This window comes from Malaclemys terrapin, chromosome 23, assembly GCF_027887155.1.
Source record: "Malaclemys terrapin pileata isolate rMalTer1 chromosome 23, rMalTer1.hap1, whole genome shotgun sequence".
NCBI lineage: Eukaryota > Metazoa > Chordata > Testudines > Emydidae > Malaclemys > Malaclemys terrapin.
In genome coordinates this window covers 14,805,839-14,831,559 of record NC_071527.1, presented here as the reverse complement: position 1 = coordinate 14,831,559, position 25,721 = coordinate 14,805,839, and the positions used below count along the sequence as shown (strand labels likewise).

Here is a 25,721-nt window from a genome sequence, read left to right as displayed (position 1 = left end):
GGCACTAGCCTGGGATACAGGAGATCTGGGTTCAAGTCCCTCTGCCACAGACTCCTTGGGTGAGCCAGCTGCTCTGTGCCTCAGTTTCCCCTATCTGTACAAGGGGGATAAAAGCCCTGCCTCGGGGCGGGGGGGGGGGGCGGCGCGTTTGAGGATAAACATCACAGGTTGTGAGGCACCCAGATGCTCTGGGGTTGGGGGGCCCAGGGCAATGCCTCAGACAGACCCACATGCCCGAGTTCACCCTTTCCTGAGACAGGGAGACCCAGACAGGTCCCCAGAAACTTGACAGGGGGGGTTGCACACCCAGCCAGGACCCTGGGGTCAATTACTCCAGCCCTGGAGCCCCAGGTCTCCCCAGGTTGGAGTCTGGATTCCCATGGATCCATTCCAGCCTGTAGGTAGAGGGACCCCCCCCACACACACACATACACGGTCCCTGCCTCTGCCAGAGCGTCTCAGCACCTCTGGCAACGCAGGCTGGGAGATGAGGCTGCACTTCCAAACTCAGAATGTGAGTGTGTCTCCCCCCCCAAAGTCTGTGCCCTGGGCTGCCCCCTTAGTGCCCTGGCTAACTGCTCACCCCCATTGCCTGCCCCAGCCAGGAAAGGGCTCGCTCCTGGGGGGCCACAGGGGGGCTGCCCACCCCACCCAACCAGCCCAGGGGAGCAGAGCTCTGCACTGGCTCAGGGCCCCCAGCCCCGGAGCTCAGCGTCACACAGAGCCCCCAGCAACCCAGGTGCTCAGGAAGGAGGAGGCTGACCCCAGGCTCTGGGGAGGTGCAGCTCCCCGCCCCTGGGGATGCACCTGCCCCTGGAAGGCAGCCACTTCTGGGGTGGGGCGGCCAGGAGCAGGAAAAGGAATGGAGCCGGGTGGGAGGCAGCCAGCCGGAGTGGAAGAACCGGCCCTGCCTGCCAGCACTCCTGTCCCCACGCTCCAGGGCTGGCCGCGGGCCGCACCCACACACCTCCCAGGGACGGGTGGCACCTGAGCCTCAGGGTGTGTGTGTGGGGGGGTCCCTCTACCTACAGGCTAGAATGGGGCTGGGGCCTGCACCCCTCACTTTGATGCTGGGTGCACGAGGCCCTGTCCCCCTGCACCCCGCTCCAGCTAAGCTGCCCCGTCCCCACAGCACCCAGCTTCCCCCGCCCCCCCCAGCTAGCGCCAGTTGAATGGGAAATCCCAGGCTTGGCTGCCTTAACCCTTCGCTGCCTGGATGAAGCGCCAGCAACAGAAAGTTCCTAGCAGGAAATGAGGCAGCAGCTCTAGGAGCAGACAGCTTGGAAGGGGACAGCGCTTTGTAGCCAGGCCAGGCAGAGAGGGGTTCGAGCAGGGGGCGCTGGGAGCCAGGACTCCTGGGTTCTATCCGCAGCTCTGGGTGGGGAGACTTCCCAGCTCTGCCACTTCCCCTCTCCATGCCACAGTTTCCTGAGTGCCCAGCCCATGGCAGGCACCAAGGGACCCTTGCCCCGACGCGGAAGGGGCCCCATAGAGGCAGGGGTGGAAGTTGCCTGGCTGATTCTGGGGGTCACGCGCTGCCCTGGGGGCTGAGGGGTCAAAACCTCAGGCGGGGGAGGGGGATTTGGGGGGGCGAGGAGTTAAAGCTGCAGGCAGGGGGGACAAGGGGCTGAGGGGTTTAAAGCCACAGGCGGGGGAGAGGGACAAGGGGTTAAAGCTGCAGGTGGGGGAGGGGATTTGGGGGGCCAAGGGGTTAAAGCTGCAGGCAGGGGGGACAAGGGGAGGGGGATTTGGGGGGCCGAGGGGTTAAAGCTGCAGGTGGGGGAGGGGATTTGGGGGGCCGAGGGGTTAAAGCCGCAGGTGGGGGAGGGGATTTGGGGGAGCCGAGGGGTTAAAGCCGCAAGCAGGGGATTGGGGGGGGGGGGATTTGCTCAGGGTAAATCCAGAGTGGAAAAAACAGTCGGAAAACAGACAAATCTGGAGCCGGGGAGCTAATCCCATAATCCCCCAGAGCTAAACGGGGCGGGGGGGGGTGCATCCCACTGGGGTTCCCCCCCCAGCTAGTCGAGCACGACGGAAGGGGGGAGACCCCCAAGCTTGATCCCAGAGCAGGGAGAAGTCTGGAGAAGAACCCTCACCCCACGGGGGGCAGCCGCTCCCCGGGCCCCCAGCACCCATTATGGTGGGGGGGCAGCCAGACCCAAAGAGGCTACTGCAGAAGGCACTGGGCAGCCTGGCACAGGAGAAGACCCCTGGTCTCTTCGGGGGGGAGGGGGTTCTCTGCAGGACACTGAGCCCAGGGCTAGTGCCCCATAGCATGGGGGGGGGGGCAGGTCCAGCTGTCCACAGGCTGGGTTACATGTGCAGCCCCATGCCCCCAGCCAGCCACTCATTGGGCTGCTGCCCTGTGGGTTGGGGGCAGGCTGGGGAGATCCCCCGGTTAGCATCCAACTGGGCCCTTCAGGAGTAGGCCAGATTGTGGGCTCTGAGGGGGGCCCCCAGTGGCTCCTCCAGCCCGAAGTGTGTGGGTGTGTGTGTGTGTGTGGGGGGGCTGTTTGAGTCGCCCCCCCCCACTGCCCTTCCTCCATGTTGGTTTCTGGCTCCAGGACCTGCTCCCCCTGAGTCACGAGGGACAGATCGCACCCCGCAGGGCAGGTTGTGGGCCCCCCCCCCGGCACCTCTGCACCCGGAGTCATGGGAAGGGGCAGCAGCAGGACCTGCCGGGGGTCACAGCTCTGATCAGGCAGGATGCTGCCAGCGGCTCTGGGCAGCTAATCACCCTGCCCATGGCACCTGTGGGTGCCCCCCAGCGCGCCCAGACCAGCAGGATCATTGGGCAGAGCTGGCACCTTTCAGGGGGTGCTGATGGGGCCCCCGACAGCAACCCCCCCCTCCCCAGTCCGTACAGGGCAGTGAGATTGGCTCTTCCCGGACTGCACGGCTCCACAGCCCAGCCGGCGGGAGCTGCTGTCAGGGGGAATGGGTTGGATGGGGCTCAGCCCTGGGCCCACCCCCAGCAGAGCAAACTGCCCCTGACGGCACCTATGCTGGGCCTTTGGCCTTGGTGCCAGACCCACGGTGCAGGCCCCGCGGTGGCGCGAACTGGCACGCCTGGTGTCGGGGGTGTGGGCAGAGGGCATGGCCATGCCACACAGGTCAGGACTGAGGGGAGCCCAGGGCTGGGCTAGGGGGGGTTGTGGGTCGGGATTGAGGGGCACCGGTAGAGCTGGAGGGGCGTCCTAGCGCCAAGAGCAGGGGCTGTAGCAAGGAGGGATGGGAGCACCCAGGCCTCCTGCCAGCAGCCTGTCCGGCTCCCCAGCCAAGGCCCAGTGCTGGTAGCTTGGGGGTCTGAGAGCTGGGGGCCTGGGCTGGGGGCTCCTGGGCAGGTTTATTCGGGGGAGGGGCTGGAGCAAAACGTGTTAGTTAAAGGACAAAGCCTTGGGAGCGAGGGGGTGGGACAGGGATGGGGGGTAACTGGGGCACCAGATGGGTCAGCGCAGGAAGAAGGATCCTGCCCCTCCCCCCCATTGGCTGCACTGGGGGTGGGTGGGGGCTAAGCCAGGCCGTGACTCAGCAGATCACAGCCTGGAAGCAGGAGACCAGACTCAAAAGAGGTGCTGGAACTAGGGGGGCTGCCGCACCCCCTGGCTTGAAGCGGTGATTACAACCCAAATCCATGGCTTCCGCCTCCAGCACCCCTGCTCGGCAGGTCCAAACCCAGGAGTCCGGGACAGGAGGGAGAGAGACTGCTCTGCAGAACCCAGGAGTCCTGGTGGGGGGAGGGGAGGAGGGAGACTGCTCTGCAGAACCCAGGAGTCCTGATGGGGGGAGGGGAGGTTTGACCACTTCCTTCCAACACTCAGATTCCACAAGGACCTTACACAAGCAGGGTAGTTGGGCCCCCCAGGAGACACCCCCATTAAGATGCAGCCCCCCTCTGCCCTGCTATGCAAGAGGCTGGGGCACTGGGGGGGCACTGGGAGGAGGCCAACCTGCCCCCCTCTCCCCCGCTTTGACAGCAGGTCACCTCCACCAGGTAGGAAGGGCCCACAGCTGCAGAAGTGGCTGAACAATCAGGGGAGGCAGAGCCGGGCCAAGGAGTGAGAGGAACAGGGCTGCGGGTGCTTTCCCAGGACTGACCAGGGCGCCCCAAGCTAGGAAAGCAGGAAGTGCCAAGCACCCACCCCTTTGGGGGACCCAGGAAGTGCCAAGCAGGCCAAAAACTCTGGTGAGAATCAAATCAGTGCCAGGAAACGAGAGAGACGCCAAACTGGGGGGGGATCTTACAGAGATTCCCCACCTCCATGCTCCTCAGCCACCCCAGCGTCAGGGTCTTGGCCTGGCCTCGCTTTGCACATGCCCTGGGACTGCTAGGGGTCTCCAGTTCAATTCTCCATGTCCCCGGTGCTCCAGACGCTCTGCTGCCCCAGCCCTGCCTCAGTTTCCCTTATGAGCAGACCAAGGAGAGCAAGTGTCCGGAGGGGAGAGAGGCAGAGGCTGTAAGGACCCAATCTTGGTGGTGGGGAGCCCCTGGGCTCGATTCCCTGGTGGCTCAGGGGGCCGGTTACACTTCTGGTGTGAAACGCAACCACACCAGATCCAACCTCTGCCCTGGCGGCACCGAGGGGCACGGGAGAAGGCCCGGATGCCCCTCCACAAGGCAGGCAGAGTGGAGGGTCAGCAGGGGGCCAGTGGAGGGACTGGCAGAGGCATTGACCCCCTTTAGCACCCCCTGCGTTGCATCCCGACTGCAAGAGCCACCCCGATCTAGCCTGGCCTCACCCTGTCCCTGCCATGCTAACGCCCCCTTTAGCATGATCCTTGGTTGGCATGTTAACCACCACACCCCCACCCCCACCCAGCCCTGAGCCAGAACAGGACAGATTGGATTTTCTCACACTCCAGTGGGCTGAGAGGCAGGACACCTGGGTTCCATTCCTGGCTCTGCCACTGCCCTGCTGGCTGACTCTGGGCAAGTCGCTTCGCCCTGCATGCCTCAGTTTCCCCTCCCACCCTGGGTCTATTGAGAACGGAAGCTCCTTGAGACAGGACGTCCGTGCTTCTCTGGGTCTAAGTGCTGCCATAACCCCACCAGTTAGCAACATCTCTCCAGTTATTCCCCCCACCCCAATCACTGAGGGATTCTGGGATGACCTCCAATGTATTTATAAATAGAAATTCCCCCCCCCCCGGCCCCATTTCGCAGCCTGTCAGAGAACGAGCTGGAGTCGTTAACGACGGTGTTTTGATTTTGCTGGTCTCCAGGAAGAAGGGAAGTTTGATCGCAGCGCCGAGGGTTTATCTGCAGCCCCAATCGCTGTGGGCCCAAAGCCCCAGGCTCCTAGCGGCGAGGGGACCACCTCCCCCAATCTCCTAGGGGCGAGGGGACCACCTCCCCCAATCTCCTAGGGGCAGGCAGTTCCATGGGTTCCACCGCAGGCTGGGGCCAGTCCCATGGGATGGGGGGTTCTGAATATCAGGTCTGCGGCCTGGACCTGGCCTAGAGCTGGCATGGAGCGCGATAACAACCAAAGCCTCCCGGGTCACCGTGCCCAGCTCTGGGGCCAAGGGCCGGGGCGTGGCCTCGTGGCCACCGGGCATCCTTGCAGCCAGAGCCATCCGGGGCTCCAGGTGCCCCCAGGTGGCTGGTGCCAACACCTGGCCAGTGTGGCTTTGCAGCTGCTGCAGCTCGGCCTGGCTGGGGCTAGAAGATGGGGGGGGGGGTTAAAGGGACAGCGGCACCCACAAGGAAGTTAAAGGGCAGGGGAGGCCCCCTTGCGGGGAGAAAGATGGGCAGTGCAGTGTCCTCGGCCAGGCTGGGCCGACTACATTCCAACTCCAGGCAGGAGTTTGGGTTTCTCAGAATTCAGTTTAAAAAAAAAGGGGGGGGGAGGGGGTTGTCATATTTACATAGGACCTACCAAAAAACAAAGCACCCGATTCTGCCCTCAGTTACAATAGGTGCAGCCCTGCTGCAGCTGGCAGGGAAGCACCGTTTGACACCAGCACAGATGAGAGCAGAGCCGGGCCCTGTGCGGCTCCCTGGCTGCTGGCATGCCATGCCCCTCCTTGGCAGGAGCGGGGGACGAGGGAGTCCGCGGAGAGGCTGAGTTGGTGGCATCGTGGGCAGAGAGAGAACAAACAGCAGCGCTCAGAAGCGCCACTGCTAGCAACTGTGCTGGGCAGTGCTGGGGCCAGGGCCAGCGGGAAACAGGCCTGGCGGTGCCAGGGCCAGCGGGGAATAGAACCCAGGAGTCCTAGCCTGGTGCCACTGGAATAAGCAATTTGCTGCTCCTTGGCACACTGGGGGTTAGAACTGGCTTCCACCCCCTGCAGGTTCTGGGAGGAGCCCATGAGTGGTAGACCTGGTCTCTGGTACCTGTGGGGTCTGCTGCCCCCAGGCGACGTATACAGACCCTCCTGCCCTATGCCCGACACACGCCAGGAGCTGCCACAGCTGCTGCCTGCCCAGGGCCTGCTCCGGACGCTTCCCCGGTGCCCCAGCTGGCGTTGAAAGCACCGCACCAGGCTTCGCCCTGCGGTGCCCTTCCCCAGAGCAAGGCCCCACTCGCTCCACACGGGCACCAAGCGCCACTGAGATGTAGCCACCAATGGATTAGGGCTGGGGTTTCCCCACAGCCCAAGGGAGTTAGGCACACCCCTATCCCATGGAATCCCCTCTAGCCAGGCACCCCATAGCAATCAATGGATTATCCCCTCCCACCCGGGAGGTAAGGACCTGCTGTCACCCCCATGTATAAAGGGGGAAACTGAGGCAGAGAGGGGCAAATTAAGCAACACGCCACACAGGGAGGCAGATCAAATCAAACGGCAGCATCCCAAGCCCCAATCAGCTGCCCTGTCCCCCCTGATTCGCCCCCCACCCCCGCCGGGCTAGCAGAGCTCAGTGCTGTTTCCTGTGCTGACTGGACAGGTTCTGGGTTCCAGCAGGGGGTAGTGTTCCCCCCCAACCCCACTTTGCCAGGCACAGAGCTCCACGCTGGCTGGGAGAAGCTGGCACCTGTTCTCAGGAGCTGGAAGAGAAGCACCAGGTGGTGGTGGTGGAGGAACGGATCTGATCTAACAACCCCCCACCCACACATCTCCCCTCCCCACAGCTAGTGCTTCACAGCCCCTCTGCGGGCCATGCTGCCATAGAGGGAGCGAGGTTGGACTCGGGGGGTGGATACAGCCTCGGCACCCTGGGGTGGGGTTCGGGGACTCTGTGCTCAGGGAAGTCAGGGGGAATGTAACCGCCAACCGCCTCCCTCCCCCCCCCCGCCGTGGGGAGCAGAGAGCTGAGCTTCACGCACACCGCAGACGGGATCGTTGGATCGGCTGCATTAACTCAGCCTGTCAATTATTCATGTGCAGACAAAGACACCACGATTCCTTCCCGCCCCCTTGTATTAACCAGACACGGCCTCCCCTCTCTCTGGCCGTCCCCCGGCACTGCCTGCCTCGCCGAGAGGAAGCCCCTGTCTCGCAGCGCCAGCGCCCAGTGATCGCCGCCCCCAGCTTCCGTGCGGCGCAAGGAAATCCATCACCTAGCAGCTCCCCAAACAGGGGGAGGCTGCGCCAGCCAGCCAGGACCACTGCCCACAGAGACGCCCGCTGCTCTAGTCGGGGCCTCGCGCCATGCCCAGCGCAGCAGGGAGCAGGCACAGCGTGAACCTGAGGGGAGGGGGGCAGCTTAAAAAAATAAAGAAAATCACAGACCCTGAGCAAGGGAGGATTTGTAGATTTCAAGGCCAGATGAGAATGATCATGAAGTCTGACCCCCCCCCCACACACACACACACATAAACGCGCAAAGAGGTGGGGAGGGTGGACCCAGAACATCTGCAATCAATTCCCAGCGCTGACACAGACTCCCCATGGGACCTCACTCAATTGCCGCGTGACTCAGTTTCCCTCATGCCGTAAAATGGGGATGAGATGAATCCTTCCTTTATCTGTTTAGACCCGGAGCTCTCTGGGGCAGGGACTGCCTGTGCAAGGCCTGCACAATGCCCCCCCTGGATCTGGGCCGGGGGCCCTGCAGCACCGGGCACAGGCAGCACCACCCCGATCTGGGCCGGCGGCCGCTGCAGCTGTTTCCAGAATACAAAAGAAAGACAGGCCACAGAATTTCCCCCAGCCCTTTCTGCAGCCGGGGCGCTATTCGCCCCCCTTCCTCATTGCGCCACTAGAGCCACCTGGGTCTCTCAGGACAACGTCCTGCCTCACCTTATTGATGCCGAGTGACAGAGAATCCAACCCGGCCCAGCCTGGCTCTCAGCTCCCCGAGCTGAGTCTGGCTGGGCCCTTGGGAGTAGGGGGAGGGTGGATATGGGACTAGGGGCAATTCGAAACCTGAAACACACTGGTTGGAAAGTCACGGGACTAGGGGCAATTCGAGACCTGAAACACACTGGTTGGAAAGTCACTGGGCTCAGTCCTGGGGGACTGTAACGGCCTGGCCTCCCCAGCAGGTCGGCCTGGAGGTCCCTGCTGGCCTTGGACACCAGGACAGTCACTGCCCGCCCTGTGGAGACGTTGCATCCCAGCCTGAATTTCCCTGCACATCAGCCCCCGGACGACGGCCCCGGGTCGATCTGCAGCTGTTAGAAGGCCCCGGATCTCACCCATGCTTCGCTGGGGACTTGCAGAAGCCCTGGGCTTTGGCCTGCCGCTGCTCCAAGCCCACGGTTCATGCTGCTGCAAACCCTCCCCGCTTCAGCACGGTGGGCACAGGCTCTTTGACGTTAACAGAATTAGCCACATTATTAGGGGTATTACGGTACTACCTAGGCACCCCTGTCATGGCCAGAACCCCATTGTGCTGGGCGCTGTGCATTATTTATTAGGTGTATTACAGTAGCACCCAGGAGTCCCTGTCATTGTACAGCACCTAGCACAAGGGGTCCTTGCCAGACCCAGGACACAGCTCTTCGGGGCAAGGCCCCGCTCTGACAATCTACAAAGACAGGAGCCGGCAGACGGGGGTGAGCACAGGGAAACAATGAGACAGCGATAGCCTCCTGGGTTAAGTTCCTCACGCAGCACAGGGAACGGTGCCATTAACAAAACTCTGTCTGGCTCATTAGAAGCCCAGGAATATTTTACAAAGCTCTTTCGCTCTCTCTGCTATAGAGGCTGACTGTTTGCTTCCTGCCTCTCTCTGCCTGGACTATTAAAAACAAAACAAAACAAAAACAAAAAATACAAGGAGGTCCCTTTTCAGTTTTGCTCATGGTCAATTTCATTTTCGGGTTGTCCTTGGGTGCAAGCGGCTAATCAGGTCTTTAAATGCAGAGGGAGATCTCTCTACTTACTGCCTCTGGGTTTTGTTACAAAACCCGACACCCTGTTCGTTGCAGAATGGTGACCCTGGAACTGGCCCCACGTGGACTGACTCCCTCAGGGCTCTGGGAAGGCCCAGGAGACTGTCCGTGGTTTGGGGCCAGGCAGGAACAACCGGCTTCCCTTTAGAGAGAAGTTTAGGGTCAACACTGCAAAGGACTTGGTTTGTCTTTACATTTTACAGAAGCTGCTCAGAGAAACGCTTGCTATTTGGATTACGTTTTCAGCTCAAGGTCCCATCGTCAGGATCCAGGTTTTTGCTTCCCAAACACAACAGCGTGAGAGCCAGGTATGGAATCAAAAGTGAAACTAACTAGCGTGGGGCAGCGGACAGGAGACCCGACTAGGAAGCAGGACTCCCGGGTTCTCTTTCCAGCTCTGCTGTGTAACTTTGGGAAGAGCCTCTGTGCCTCAGTTTCCCCACCTGTACATTGGGGACTAATGAGAGCCACAGAAGAGCCGGGTAACAGATTTATTATTCCGTCCTTTAGTAAAATGCAAACGAGAGCAAAACCAGGCCAGAGCATCTCTTCCAGTCCCGTCGGCCAGGCAAGGGAAGGGGCTGCCAGTTCTGGATCAATACAACGGCTTGAATAATTGACCGGCTGCTAACAGGGCAGGGAAGGAAGGTTTTTTTAGCCTATTGATTTTTAGCCTGACAGCGATCCTTTAAACAAGCAGCCGAGGATGACCATGGCCAGGCCGGAGTCGGAGGCAGACTTAGGAGCCATCTTGGCCGACACACCTGGGGTTGAACCAGGGACCTCCCCAGCTAAAAACAGCAACTGCTGCATCTTGAGCTAGGGCACCAGGGCTCCCCTGTAGCACACCCTTGCTGGTGGGGTTTGCACACACAGCTACGGCCTGGGCCCTTCTCCCCATGGCCGGTTCCCAAGACAGAGCCGCAAACGGCAGATCCCCCAGCACGGCAGAGTTCTCACTCAGCTGGGCCCTGCGGGACAGAGTGAAACCACAACAACCGGGGATGTTCCCAGGGGACGCGGCCGGCGCTGGCCACGCCACGGAGCAACCGCTGGGGAAGTGACTGTAAGAGCGTCCGCCCCATCCCCCAACCAGTGCAGGATCAGGGCCCCTATAGGGGAGGGTGCCCTATGGGGCAACGCAGCATCTGACCCATCCCCGACCCAGCTAGCACGGAACCAGGGGCTCCCAACAGGGAAGAGAGCACATGCCCCATCTGTTGCCTAGCATGGGATGGGGGCACCCTATAGGGGAGGGTGACCCTACAGGGGATGGGGGAACTAACCCATTCCCCCAGGTAGTGCATGTAGTGATCCTATAGGGGACGGAGCAGCTAACCCATCCTCCTCCCAGCTAGTGCAGGATCCAGTCCCCTATAGGGAATTGTGACCCTATAAGGGATGGTGCATCTGACCTCCGCACCCTCCCCAGCTAGTGCAGGATCAGGGCCGCCAGAGGGGATTTCACCTCGGTCTTTATCACTCAGGTAAACACATATCCGAGCAGCACAGAGCGCTGGATTCTGTTCTCACTTACAGCAGGGCTGGCCGGGGGTAACGGAGCAGGATCTCAGCCAGGGGCCAACGCATCTAGAGATACACCTGCGGGGTCAGTGTCCTTAGGGAAAGTGAGCTGTTCGGGGGTTCGGTGAGAGGGAGAGGGAGGAGCTACACTGGGAACCTGGAAATATCTGGGGGGGAATAAAAGGAACCCCCATCTAATTCAGGGGACGGTAATGCACCCAATGCTCTCTAGGGCCAGATCTCACAGCACCCACAGTTTTGCACCTGTCTGCTTTGTGGTCATGCCTGGGGTGGGGAGGCTGCAAGAGCCGGGGGGGGGAAGTGGGGGGCGTCACACAGTCAGGTTCTGGGTCTGGATCCTCCAAACCAACCCATACCAGAATGGGGGGAGGGATGGGAAGAGAGGCAGGAGTTCCCGTGTGCGGATGGGCAAGGCCTGGCAGGGGGGCACAGGGACTGCAGAGAGAGGCGCCAAGGCAGATGGAGCTGAACTTGTAAGCAGAAATATGTGTGTGAGAGACATGGCCCAGCTGGCCAGGAAAGGCCTGTAGCTCCCTCCCCCACCCGCATCTCCCTCCCCCGGGCCAGACGCCAGCAGCGTTCCTCTGGCTTTACACAGATGGCGAGAGCAGAACCTGGCCCAGCCGGGGGCCTGCATGTGCCACCTGTATCATGGGGGTTGCCCCACACTCCCCTCCCACCATGGGGGGAGGCAGCTGTGCATGGAGCTACTTGTTTTCATCAACGGGTGCAGGGAGGTTGCATATTCCAGATGTGCAGGGGGCCCCCACAGGAATAGGCCCCACCCCCTTGCACATCTGGGACGTGCAGGGGAGATAGTAGGTTCAACACCCTCTTTTGCAGGCTCCAGATGTGCAGTGGCTCCAGGGCCCCCTTCAGTGACGCTGGAACAATTTGTCTAGCGGGGGTGCTGAGAGCCCTTGAACAAGACTGTAACCCTTGTATATAATGAAAACCACTTCAAGCCACGGGGCGCTGCTGCCCCCCACCCCAGCACCTCGTCTCCCTATGCATGTTCCACCTCCCCCCTTGCAGATCCCAGATGGGGAGGGGTCCAACCGCCCTCCCGTTATAGATCCCAAAGATGCAATGGTTCAAATCCCACCTCACCCCTCCACTGGCAGGTCCCAGACAGGCTGGGGGCTGCCCCCCTAGCGGCTGGGGACGAACTGCCCGCCGGCCGCCGCACTTACTTGAACGGAGTCGTTGGCCATCTCTGCCCCTCGCCTCCGCGGCTGCTTCCTCCTCTTCTCCCCTCTTCTCGGGAAGGCTGCTGCGGCTGTTCTCCAAGGGGGCCCCCCTCACAGCCGCCCCTCCATCCTCCTCCCCCACTCCAGGCTGCGGGGCGTGCACCGTGCGTGGAGCCCTCGCTGCAAGCCCCCAGGCTCTCGCGGCGGGACAGGCGGGGACCGAGGAAGAACGAGGCGCTCCCGGGGAACGTTCGATCCGGGGCGGCTCGCGCCGCTGCCGCTCCCGGGGAACGTTCTATCCGGGCGGCTCGCGCTGCAGCCGCCGGCCCCCTGCGCCCTGCTCTGTCCCTCCCTCCTTCTCTGGGTCCCTAACTTGCCGGGCTGGTCACATGACCAGTGTGGAGGGAGGCGGGCGGGGGGAGCTAGGAGGAGGCCGCCGGCTGCAGCAGGCGGCTCATGGGGGCGGGATCCCGAGGCCGGAGACTGCGGGGGTTGCAGCTGCCGCCCGGGGTCCCTTCCCTTCCCCTGCAGATTAAGGGATTACCGGCTCAGGCCCGGGAGAGCCCGAGCCACCCCCCGCGGTGGCGGCAGCGCCCGGGCTGCCTGCAGGAGGAGTCTGGCCGCCCCGCGCTAAGGCGTTGCACCGAGGGACGTTGCATGTCCTTATGAATGGGGGTGGTTCTTGGGGTGAGCAGGGGACGGTGTTCGGTGTATTGCATTGGCCCGCTCCTCCCCCACCGCAGCGGCTTCCATTGCCCCGTGCCCCACAGCTGCTCTTCCCAGAGCGTGATGCTGCACTGACCCCAGATCGGCCCAGCCCCCTCCCCAGAGCCCTGCCTATGACACACAAGTTGTGCAGCTCTGATTCCACCCCATAGAGGGCACCGGCGACCTATGTCCTAGTAGAGTTCAGTCAGTGATTCTCCACGTTTTTCCCCATACCCGAACTGTGTACCCCACCCATCCCCCCAGGAACTAAACCAGGAGCCCCCCCCCTTCCCCCTTTCTGATGCTCTCGACTCCCGCCCCCGAACACACACAGCAATCCAAGCCCTTGAAAGTTGAGAACCCCCGGGCTGGCTAGTTTCACTTGAACTCAAGGACAAAACTTTGCAATTCCCACCAGAGAAGCCAGGCGAACAACTCAGCAAGTGTTCGCGCACAAATACAGCGGCTGGTTCTGTTCCAGAGCGAGCGCTGCCGCTGCCAAGTTAATGTAAGTCCTTGAAATTTAGGTCAAAAAACCAGGGAGGAAGATTAACCCAATGGAAAGAGCGAGGGGATTCGGGGCGGCGTTTGAATGAAAAGAGCTTTGTTTGCGCTCCCCATGGGGCTGGTCAGAGGCAGGGGAAAGGAAAAGGAAATTGACGAGAAAGAGAAAGTGAAACTGACCCACTGCACTTCACAGCCCACAGAGGAGGTGGATTAACATAGATTCATAGACTTTAGGACTGGAAGGGACCTCGAGAGGTCATCGAGTCCAGTCCCCTGCCCGCATGGCAGGACCAAATACTGTCTAGACCATCCCTGATAGACTTTATCTAACCTACTCTTAAATATCTCCAGAGACGGAGATTCCACAACCTCCCTAGGCAATTTATTCCAGTATTTAACCACCCTGACAGTTAGGAACTTTTTCCTAATGTCCAACCTAGACCTCCCTTGCTTCAGTTTAAGTCCATTGCTTCTGGTTCTATCCTTAGAGGCTAAGGTGAACAAGTTTTCTCCCTCCTCCTTATGACACCCTTTTAAATACCTGAAAACTGCTATCACGTCACCTCTCAGTCTTCTCTTTTCCAAACTAAACAAACCCAATTCTTTCAGCCTTCCTTCATAGGTCATGTTCTCAAGACCTTGAATCATTCTTGTTGCTCTTCTCTGGACCCTCTCCAATTTCTCCACATCTTTTTTGAAATGCGGTGCCCAGAACTGGACACAATACTCCAGCTGAGGCCTAACCAGAGCAGAGTAGAGCGGAAGAATGACTTCTCGTGTCTTGCTCACAACACACCTGTTAATACATCCCAGAATCATGTTTGCTTTTTTTGCAACAGCATCACACTATTGACTCATATTTAGCTTGTGGTCCACTATAACCCCTAGATCCCTTTCTGCCGTACTCCTTCCTAGACAGTCTTTTCCCATTCTGTATGTGTGAAACTGATTTCTCCTTCCTAAGTGGAGCACTTTGCATTTGTCTTTGTTAAACTTCATCCTGTTTAACTCAGACCATTTCTCCAATTTGTCCAGATCATTTTGAATTATGACCCTGTCCTCCAAAGCAGTTGCAATCCCTCCCAGTTTGGTATCATCCGCAAACTTAATAAGCTTACTTTCTATGCCAATATCTAAGTCGTTGATGAAGATATTGAACAGAGCCGGTCCCAAAACAGACCCCTGAGGTACCCCACTCGTTATGCCTTTCCAGCAGGATTGGGAACCATTAATAACAACTCTCTGAGTACTGTTATCCAGCCAGTTATGCACCCAACTTATAGTAGCCCCATCTAAATTGTATTTGCCTAGTTTATCAATAAGAATATCATGCAAGACCGTATCAAATGCCTTACTAAAGTCTAGGTATACCACATCCACAGCTTCTCCCTTATCCACAAGGCTCGTTATCCTATCAAAGAAAGCTATCAGATTGGTTTGACATGATTTGTTCTTCACAAATCCATGCTGGCTGTTCCCCATCACCTTACCACCTTCCAAGTGTTTGCAGATGATTTCCTTAATTACTTGCTCCATTATCTTCCCTGGCACAGAAGTTAAACTAACTGGTTTGTAGTTTCCTGGGTTGTTTTTATTTCCCTTTTTATAGATGGACACTATATTTGCCCTTTTCCAGTCTTCTGGAATCTCTCCCGTCTCCCATGATTTTCCAAAGATAATAGCTAGAGGCTCAGATACCTCCTCTATTAGCTCCTTGAGTATTCTAGGATGCATTTCATCAGGCCCTGGTGACTTGCAGGCATCTAACTTTTCTAAGTGATTTTGAACTTGTTCTTTTTTTATTTTATCTGCTAAACCTACCCCCTTCCCATTAGCATTCACTATGTTAGGCATTCCTTCAGACTTCTCAGTGAAGACCGAAACAAAGAAGTCATTAAGCATCTCTGCCATTTCCAAGTTTCCTGTTACTGTTTCTCCCTCTTCACTAAGCAGTGGGCCTATGTAAAACAAGGGGGAGGGGGTGGTTTCAGAAGAACTGCCACACTGGGGCAGCCCACGAGTCTATCTAGCCAGGAGCTTGTCTCTGAGAGTCAACTGTGGAGGGGGGCAAAATTGCAGTGTGGATGTTCAGGCTGAGGCATGGAGACCCCCTGCTCTTCTGGGCACTGGGGAGGCCTCAGCTGGGGCTGAGAAGAAAGGAAGGGAGGGACTGATAACAGTCTACAAATATGTCCCAAGTTGTTATAAAGAGGGCGGTGGCCAGCTGTTCTCCATATGCACTGAATTAGGACAAGACATAATGGGTTTAATCTGCAGCAAGGGAGATTTAGGTTAGATATTAGGAAAAACTTCTTGTCTGTAAGGACGGTTCAGCACAGGACCAGGCAACTTCCGGAGGTCATGGCATCCCCATCACTGGAGATTTTGAAGAACAGGTTGGACAAACCGGTCAGGGATGGGCTAGGGTTCCATGGTCCTGTCTCAGCAGGGGGGTGAACTAGTGACCCCTCAAGGTGCTTTCCAGACCAGCATTTCTATGATTCGGTGAATGAAATGGATGAGAGAGAACAGCATAAGTGGGTCGTGGGCCTGATCCTGGCTTTCCCAAGCAGGTCAGTATCATCATCCCTGTTTTACACATGGGGAAACTGAGGCACAGAGGGGTGATGGGACTTGCCCATGGTAGCTCAGCAGGAGAGCCAGGAATAGCACCCAGGTCTCCGGAGTCCCATTCCAGTGCTCCATCTGCTAGGCCAATGGGATGCCCCAGGCAGGTGCACTGGAACAGGGAGGGCCCTCCCACGGTTGAAAGTGAACAAGCCTGGCCTGTCCACTTTTCACCATGGGCCTGGCCCCCCGCCCTCCTCCCCAAGGCCCCACCAGAAACTGGAGCCTGGCCCAGGTAATAGTGGCCTGGGCAGCTGTGGGTAGCCATGGAGCAGGGGCCCCAGGAGGCGAGGACATGGGCTGGGGACTGTTCTTGGGGCTCCCCCACCATGGGAAGGTGGGAAGAAGAAGGGCGGGGACAGGGCCATGGAGGGGGCATGGCTTCATGTGCCCCCCACCCCGACACAGACTTTTAGGAAGAATCTGTTGCCCTTGGCCCCAGGTGCCTAATTACAAATATTTGCAGGATTGGGCCTGAAAAGACTTCAATGAGCTCTGAGGAAGCAACACGGTCTAGTGGGTAGAGCACTTGACTAGGAATTAGAAGCCCAGGATTCTCTTCTCAGCTCTGCTACTAACCTGCTGGGGGCCCTGGGGCTAGCCAGTTCACTGCCCTCTGCCTCGGGTTTCCCTCCCATCCCTTGTCTATTTAGGCCGGAAACTCTCTGAGGCCCGTGCTGTCTCATGCTATGTCTCTGTGCAGCTCCTGGCACAATGAGGCTATTGTCGTTAATTATACAGCTCCCGTGACTGTCGTGTGTGAGCGCCTCACAATTTTTAACATACTCCCTGGCAAGTAACTTTGTTAATGCAGAGTTCAGCCAAACTCCACCCTCTGAAAACCCAGGAATTGAGAGTTCATCCATTCCTAGATTCCAAGGCCAGAGGGAACCGTTGTGAAGGCCAGAAAACCTCCCCAAAGCAATTCCTTTGGAACGAGAGATCTTTAAAAAAAAAGTCATCTTGATTGTCAAATTGCCAGTGATGGAGGGTCCTCCATGCCCATAGAACCTTAACTCTGCGCCCTGGAGTGGGCCAGAATTCCCTGCCTGCTCTCCAATTGCATTCACTGAGCTGGGTGAAACTGAACTGAAGAGTGGAGGGATTAGCTGGAGCCGCTTGGCAGAGCTGTGATTGTGATATGAGGAGAGCTGGGGGGTGTCTGAGCCCCACTCCCATGTGTGGGGCTGACTTATAACAACGTTTCCTCAGCTCTCGTCCCCTAACGCCCCTACTCTATTTGCGCTACATTGATGATATCATCATCTGGACCCATGGAAGAGAAGCCCTTGAGGAATTCCACCATGATTTCAACAATTTTCATCCCACCATCAACCTCAGCCTGGACCAGTCCACACAAGAGATCCACTTCCCGGACACTACAGTGCTAATAGGTGATGGTCACATAAACATCACCCTATATCGGAAACCTACTGACCGCTATACTTACCTACATGCCTCCAGCTTTCATCCAGACCACATCACACGATCCATTGTCTACAGCCAAGCTCTAAGATACAACCGCATTTGCTCCAACCCTTCAGACAGAGACAAACACCTACAAGATCTCTATCAAGTGTTCTTACAACTACAATACCCATCTGCTGAAGTGAAGAAACAGATTGACAGAGCCAGAAGGGTACCCAGAAGTCACCTACTATAGGACAGGCCCAACAAAGAAAGTAACAGAACGCCACTAGCCGTCACCTTCAGCCCCCAACTAAAACCTCTCCAGCGCATCATCAAGGATTTACAACCTCTCCTGAAGGACGATCCCTCACTCTCCCAGACCTTGGGAGACAGGCCAGTCCTCGCTTACAGACAGCCCCCCAACCTGAAGCAAATACTCACCAGCAACTACACACCACACAACAAAAACACTAACCCAGGAACTTATCCTTGCGACAAAGCCCATTGCCAACTCTGTCCACATATCTATTCAAGGGACACCATCCTAGGACCTAATCAGATCATCCACGCCATCAGGGGCTCATTCACCTGCACATCTACCAATGTGATACATGCCATCATGTGCCAGCAATGCCCCTCTGCCATGTACATTGGCCAAACCGGACAGTCTCTATGCAAAAGAATAAATGGACACAAATCAGACGTCAAGAATTATAACATTCAAAAACCAGTCGGAGAACACGTCAACCTCCCTGGACACTCAATTACAGACCTAAAAGTGACAACTTCAACAAAAAAAATTCAAAAACAGACTCCAACAAGAAACAGCAGAACTGGAATTAATCTACAAACTGGACACCATTAAATTAGGCGTGAATAAAGACTGGGAGTGGATGAGTCATTACACAAACTACACCATTAAATTAGGCTTGAATAAAGACTGGGAGTGAATGAGTCATTACACAAACTAAAAAGTATTTCCCCATGTTAATTTCCCCCTTACTGTTACTCACACCTTCTTGTCAACTGTTTGAAATAGGCCATCCTGATTATCACTACAAAAGTTTTTTTTCTTCTGCTGATAATAACCCAACTTAATCGATTAGTCTGTTAGAGTTGGTGCAACCCCCGTTTTTTCATGTTCTCTGTATATATAGCTATCTATCTTCCTACTGTATTTTCCACTGCATGCATCTGATGAAGTGGGTTGTAGCCCACGAAAGCTTATGCTCTAATAAATGTGTTAGTCTCTAAGGTGCCACAAGTACTCCTGTTCTTTTTGTGGATACAGACTAACACGGCTGCTACTCTGAAACCACCCCCATGTGTGAGATCAAAGGAAAGGGGCGCACATGCAGCATGAAGAAGCCAGAAAGCCTGGCTTTGGCCCAGAGTTCTGGAGGACACAGAGAGGCTAAGGGACTTGCAGACAGACATGCAGGGAGTCTGTAGGAAAGCAGGGAATTAAACCCATGGCCCCCACGTCCAAGGTCAGGCCCATAACCACTGGGCACAGCCAGGGTCTGTGCAGCGCCCAGCGCAGTGGGGTCCTGATCTGACGTGGGGCAGCTGCAATTCCAATGACACGCTGTAAACTGTCCAAAGCAGGGACTGGTTTTATGTCATGTCCGTACAGCCCCTGGCACGACGGGCCCAGTGAGGGCCACTGCAGGGTACAGCACAATCAGGATTAATACACGGATCCTAGCATTTCCCATTCTTCCTCTGCTCAGGTGCTATAAGCAACACAGGGGAGGGCAGTGGTGTAACCCACCTGCACAGCTTTCAAAGCATCCCGCTAGCTCCCAGCACCAAGACGTCAGAGCTGTACAAGCCATGGGGCGCTGTGCCAAGGGGAGGGGGGAGTGCCTCCACACAAAGGTGTTACAGCGACAGTCAGTGCTCGCGGGCGTGTAGCCGCCCGCCGCAGCGTGTGTCTGCCCAGCTGTGACATGTCCCCTCGCTCTGGCTCCTGCTCTCATTTGTTCCATCTTCAGGTTTGGGCCTTTTTTCAAATGTCATTTGTTAGTGTGATTGTAGCCATGTATAAACTTACAGCATTCAGTGATCATCACCCATCCATCCCCAGGCATGCACTGTTCTTCCCCCAGAGTATCTATCTGTCCATCCCCATGCACCCCCTCATCTAATCTATCTACCTATCTATCCCCATCCACCCGTTCTATCCATCCCAATCCACCCCTTCTACCTACCTACCTATCTATCTATCCCCATCCACCCCTCTTATCTATCTATCTATCCCCATCCACCCTTTCTATCTATCCATCCCAATCCACCCCTTCTACCTACCTACCTATCTATCCCCATCCACCCCTCTTATCTATCTATCTATCCCCATCCACCCGTTCTATCTATCTATCCATCCCAATCCACCCCTTCTACCTACCTATCTATCCCCATCCACCCCTCTTATCTAGCTATCCCCATCCACCCCTCTTATCTAGCTATCCCCATCCACCCCTCTTATCTATCTATCTATCCCAATCCACCCCTTCTACCTACTTACCTATCTATCCCCATCCACCCCATCTATCTATCCCCATCCACCCGTTCTATCTATCTATCCCAATCCACCCCTTCTACCTACCTACCTATCTATCCCCATCCACCCCTCTAGCTATCTATCCCATCTCCTTGGTATCTAGGCACTACCATCAGAACACAGGTCTCCTGTGCAAAGCATCCCCGTCGATACCCGAGTTGTAACCTTTCCTAGCGCCGCAGCGCCCTCTGCTGGCCAATCCCCCATACCGCGGGACCCACCATTTATGCCTTTTCCCCCCTAACCCACCGGGTTTCCTGGTTTATTTTGTTTAATTTCAGGGCAATGAGTGAGGAGCTGGGGGCTAAGGCCCTGCCCCCCTGCAGCGGCGCTGGACGGGCGTGGACATGGCTCTGGGCGAAGGTGGAACGCCCATCGGGGTGAGACCTGTGCTGTTGGGGTACGTGTACCTGTTGGGTGCACGGTGGTTGTAGCCACGTTGGTCCCAAGATATCAGAGCCAAGGTGGGTGAGGTCACAGCGCCCATCCGCCCACTACACCACTGTGGGGCATTGGGGCCAGCACTGCCAGCCAGGGGAGAGCGCCCCCTGCTGAGCCCCCACCCCATTGCCTGCAGCATAGCGCCCCCAGGTGCCGCACTGGAGACAGCACTGACAGCCCCCTCCTGATGTTGTACTTAAAGTACAGATCTGTCTCATCTTACCCTGGGGTTACGTTCCGCAGTCAGCGCCTAAAGCGAAAATCGCGTAGAGTCAAAATTACATTGAGTGTAATGGCGGGCGACATCGCCCGCGCTACAGAAACAGTATTTAAATTGTTATTTTTCTCTTTTTTGTTTTGTTCTGTTTTTGCCGACCGTGTAAAGCTGAAATCGCACATGTTAAATGTGCCTAAGATGCGACAGACCTGTACCGCACAGGATCTTTTCAGGGGGAATAAGGTAAAACGCCACATTTATTAGTAATACATGTATCAATTAACACTGTATCATATGCATATAATATATTACACTCATGCACTCACTCACACACACACACACACACTCCGTCTTGTTGTTGTTACCAATTAGTTGCTCCCCTTAACTTCACTGGCCAGGTGGGGGACGGGTGGAGCCGGGCTTCTGTTGATCCGGATCGATGCTCCCATGTTGACAAGACGAGACTCGGGGTCCTCTGCAAGACACCTCACATTTATAGCAGCTTTCCTCTCATGCAAATCTGTACCAGATTCAAAATCCGTGTCTGTGTCCGTTGGTCCTTAGTGCTGCTTCCTTCTGGGTGTTGTCCCAACGCTGCTCAGAGAGGGTGTTTCCAAACCCCCTTCTAACCCCCAAGGCCGTCAATATGTCTGCTCTTCTTTAGTGAGCCCACTTGACAGGTTTTATTTCCTTGGGTCTGGCTTCCATCCCCGCTCCAAGGGTTGCAGCTGTCTGGAGGGGCCTGTCTTCCACGCCTTCCTCAGTCACACCTCGTTCATTCAACAGGGCAATCGATTTGGGGGAGGGGAGGGGAGATCTTATTCTACTCCTAGCAAAAAAAGACATTTTTCTTCTACTTTAACTATCCTTAGGGGCTATAATATTATACCAAGGCTTAACACAAAGTTTCTACATGAGGGTTTGATACAAAGTTTCCATATACCAGGGCTCATCAGTACAAGGTTTCTATATGTGGATTTCATACAAAGTTTCATGAAAACAGAGGTCACACGTGGGTAGACCCACCACAAGGTTATATGAAGAGGCACCATGTAAAGTCATATGAAAATTATCAGAGATTTATCTACACTGAGCCCCCCACCCCACTGCCTGCAGCACATCACCCCCAGGTGCCGCACTGGGGCCAGCACTGACAGTTAGGGGAGAGCACGCCCTGCTGAGCCCCCCACCCTGCTCCCTTCAGCACAGCGCCCCCTAATGACAACATCCCTTCTCTGCAAACGTATTTAAAGCCTGATGACAGAGCCTAGTACCCCCTCACCCCACATCCAGAACGAGGCCCGCCTGGGGCCTGGTAGAGTGGTATCATTGCTTTGTTTGATAACGAATCCCCCTGTTTACACATTGCCCAGCGCTCTGCCATATGCCCAGCATTCCTGCGTGGGAGGGAGCGTATGGGCTTCTGGCCCGGAGAGTCACCAGCTGGGCTCCCACCCACGAGGCTGCAGCAAGGACACCATCCAACGCAGGCCTCTTGGGATCTACTTTGCTCACGTAACGAGGGGGCGGAGAGAATCAGGGGCTCCTCTGTCAGCTCCACCCAGCTTGGGGGACTGCGTGGGGGCAGGGGAGGCGCTTTTCACTGAGATCCTAAAACATTTTCATGCATGTTCCTATTTCTGAGTCCAGTGCCATAGTGCAGTGCTAGGGGGCGCTGTGCTGCGGGAAGCAGGGTGGAGGCTCAGTAGGGGGCGCTCTGCCCTGCAGTCGGTGCTGACCCCAAAGCCCCAGGGTGTCACTAGGGGGTGCTGCAGGGAGTGGGGAGATGGTGCTCTCCTTTGGCACCCACCAGTGACCCCATTGCCCTGGGTGATTATCCCATAAGCTGGCTGGGACTGGCTGGATGAGGTGTGCGCGGAGGTGGTCTTTGATTGTCGTAACAATCCCCAGCAAATAGCGACACTGCAGGGGCTTCTCTGCCTCTCGGGACCCAATTCTGCTGCAGAAAACCCACAGATCCTACAGCAGCGTTAATTGACCCCGGTGCCATGGGACACCTGTCACTCCCACACCCTGTCCCTGCGCAGCCTCTCACTGCCTTGCTCTGTCATTAGCTTCACTCCACCGCCGCCTGATGGTGCATCTTGTAGCCAGCTTCACTGTCTCATGTCCGTGACTGTCCCAGCTCCCCCTTCTCCCTGGCTGCAAACGGGGCTCCTGGCCAGTGCAGGGAGTGTGCCCTGTAAACCAGTTAGCACCCCACTGTGGGGAGTGCTGCAGAGCAAGGGAGCAGCTGCAGATTGGTCCTGGCAGGGCAGGGAGAGAAAACAAACAAACAGACAAAAGATAGGTGAGCAGCAGGAGGAAAATGAGGAATTCTGTGGTGGAAACGCTCTGTCCTGCGGTATTTCGGAGAACAGCCCAATACCAGAGCTGTGCAGGCCGGGGCCTGTTTGAGATGAGTATGGCAACATGCCTCACACCACTCGGCTAGAATTCTTCGAGGGGTCAGTACACATGTGGATAAGGGTGATCCAGTGGGTAAAGCGTGCTTGTGTAACGCCCACAGACCCTGGTCGTCGGTGGGCGGGATTGAACTTGGGACCTCTAGAGCCAAATGCATGAGCCTCCACTGCATGAGCTAAAAGCCACGTGGCCCTAAGCTAAGGCTGTAGAGCAGACTCATTAATCTCTCTCTCTAAGGACTTGTCTTCACTACCTGCCCGGATGGGCGGGCAGAAATCGATCTCTCGGGAATCCATTTATCGCGTCTCATCAGGACGCGATAATCAATCCCCGAATAGATGCGCGTACTCCACCAGCCCAGGTTGGAGTAACTGTCGTCGACGGGGAAGCCGCGGCGGTCGATTTGCCGCCGTCCTCACAGCAGGGTAAGTCGGATCAGATACGTCGAATTCAGCTACGCTATTCCCGTAGCTGAATTTGCGTATCTGAAATCGATCCCCCCCTGTAGTGTAGACGTAGCCTGAGTAAGGTCTCGGTGCCACTAGATGGGACAGAACCCAGGAGGTGTGTGGCTTACACCTGGACTTGCAGAAAGCCTTTGACAAGGTCCCTCAGCAAAGGTGCTTAAGCAAAGTAAGCTGTCATGTGATAAACAAGAGATCGTCTCATGAATTGGTAACTGGTTAAAAGACAGGAAACAAAGGGGAGGAATAAATGGTCAGTTTTCACAATGGAGAAGGGTAAATAGCAGGGTCCCCCAAGGGTCTGGGCCGGGACCAGCGCTGTTTAACATTTTCATTAAGGAGTTGGAAAAAGGGGTGAACAGTGAAGTGGCAGCTGGGAGATGATATAAAATTACTCAAAATGGTGAAGTCCAAGACTGACTGTGAAGAGCTACAAAAGGATCTCACAAAACTGGGTGACCGGGCAACAAAATGGCAGATGAAATTCAGTGTTGATCAGTGTAAAGTAACGCACATTGGAGAACGTAGTCCCCACTGTACATACAAAATGACGGGGTCTAAATTAGCTGTTACCATTCAAGAATGAGATCTTGGCGCCATCGTGGAGAGTTCTCTGAAAACATCCACTCAGTGTGCAGCGGCTGTCGAAAACGTGAACAGAATGTTTAGGAACCAATAGAAAAGGGATAGAAAATAAGAGAGGAAATATCACAATGCCACTCTATAAATCCATGGTACACCCACACCTTGAATACCGAGTGCAGCTCTGGTCACCCCATCTCAAAGGAGATACTTATATTAGAACTGGAAAAGGTGCAGAGAAGGGCAATGAAAATGATCAGGGGGATGGAACAGCTTCCGTAGGAGGAGAGATTAAAAAGACTGGGACTGTTCAGTGTAGAACAGAGCCGACCGGGGGGCGGGTGAGGGGAGGGGGGATCGATATAGAAGGCCATAAAATCAGGAATGGGGTGGAGAGACTGAATATTTGCCTCGTCACGTAACACAAGAACCAGGGTCACCGGATGAAATGAACAAGCAAACGGAAGGACGTGCGTCTCCGCCCAAAGCAACCTGCGGAACTCACTGCCAAGGGACTGGGCTCAGAGCAGACTCAGCTCAGCCCTTGGCCGGGTCCATCAATGGCTGCTAGCCAAGGTGGCCTGGTCAGTGCCCCTGGCTGCCAGCATCCCCAAGCAGGGCCGGATTAACCTTTAGTGGGCCCGGCGCCAAACATATTTGGAGCATGAAGCGGGAATGTCAATCCCCAGACTGAGGGGCCAGCCAGGGGCAGTGGACATGGCATGGCAGGGGCGGCCCCGCTCCGCCCAGCCCAGTGCGAGGGCACTATTTACAAACCGGCAGTTGCCAGACGCACAGCGCCTGCCCGGCCCTGTGCTGCCAGCATGCCCCTTCCCCTCGGGGGCGGGCCCAAGCCGTGCCACACAGCCCCCCCTGCCCAACACCCCCCGACTCCCTATGGCCAGAGCCCCCTCACAAATGCCCAGCACCCTGCACAACACCACCCCTGCCCAGAACCCCCCTCAGCACCTCCATTCCCTAGTGCCCCAACACACACAGATCTTCCCCGCCCCCTCACAGCCCAGCACCCCCCAGAGACCCCCTCCCCCATGTCCTGCCCCCCCGGCTGCACTCCCTGGCCCTTCTAGGAGGTGACTCTGAGCCGGCCGCGCAGCCAGCGCTGATCCCAGGGTGGGGAATCGCTCTGGCCCTTCAGGAGTGGCGCGATCAGCCAAGCCCCCAACACTGTCCCCCCAACTGGCCGAGACTGGCCGGGCTTCTGCACCCGTCCCAGGCGGCTCAGCTCCGGGGAGACAGGTGGGGCCCCACAGGTGGTGGGAAGCAGAGACTGCCCAGAGCCAGAGGTGCACTGGGGTGGGGCCAGGGGGCAGAGAGGACCAGGGGGGTGGGGCCAGGGGGCAGAGAGGAGTAGGGGGCCCTCCTGCGGCTCTGATCCTGCCCGGGAGCCCTGGCGCCTGCCAGCACTCAAGATGGCGTCCCGTGGCCTCCCAGCCCAATGGTGTCTTTCTTTGCCACCATTCAAGATGGCGTCCCACCCCGGCTTCGCGTGCCCTTCGCGCCGCCCGCACTCAAGATGGCGGAGCTATCCTCCCAGGAACCAGCGACAGAGCACGGTGACTGACAGGCGGGTCAATGCAATCAACAGGCCGCTTGCAAAGATCGACAACTCCACCGGCCAATCAACTGGAAATGCGTCGAACTGCACCGCCTTCTTCCGACGTCAGGCGACCCGCGGGCCTCGCGAAGACCAATGAGAGTGGAGGGAGCGGCCGGAGTGACGCGGAGGCGCGCCAA

At 56.9% G+C, this 25,721-nt stretch overlaps 1 protein-coding gene across 1 annotated transcript in view; it reads right to left on the bottom strand.

The window, feature by feature from the left end:
* Window positions 1-12,364, bottom strand: part of PKN1 (protein kinase N1) — a 47,499-nt gene extending 35,135 nt beyond the window's left edge. Inside the window, exon 1 of the mRNA XM_054012467.1 lies at window positions 12,023-12,364. Within this exon, the coding sequence (XP_053868442.1) occupies window positions 12,023-12,043 (21 nt within the window). The 5' untranslated portion in view covers window positions 12,044-12,364. The remainder of the gene's footprint in view (window positions 1-12,022) is intronic.
* Between the last annotated feature and the right edge of the window lie 13,357 nt (window positions 12,365-25,721).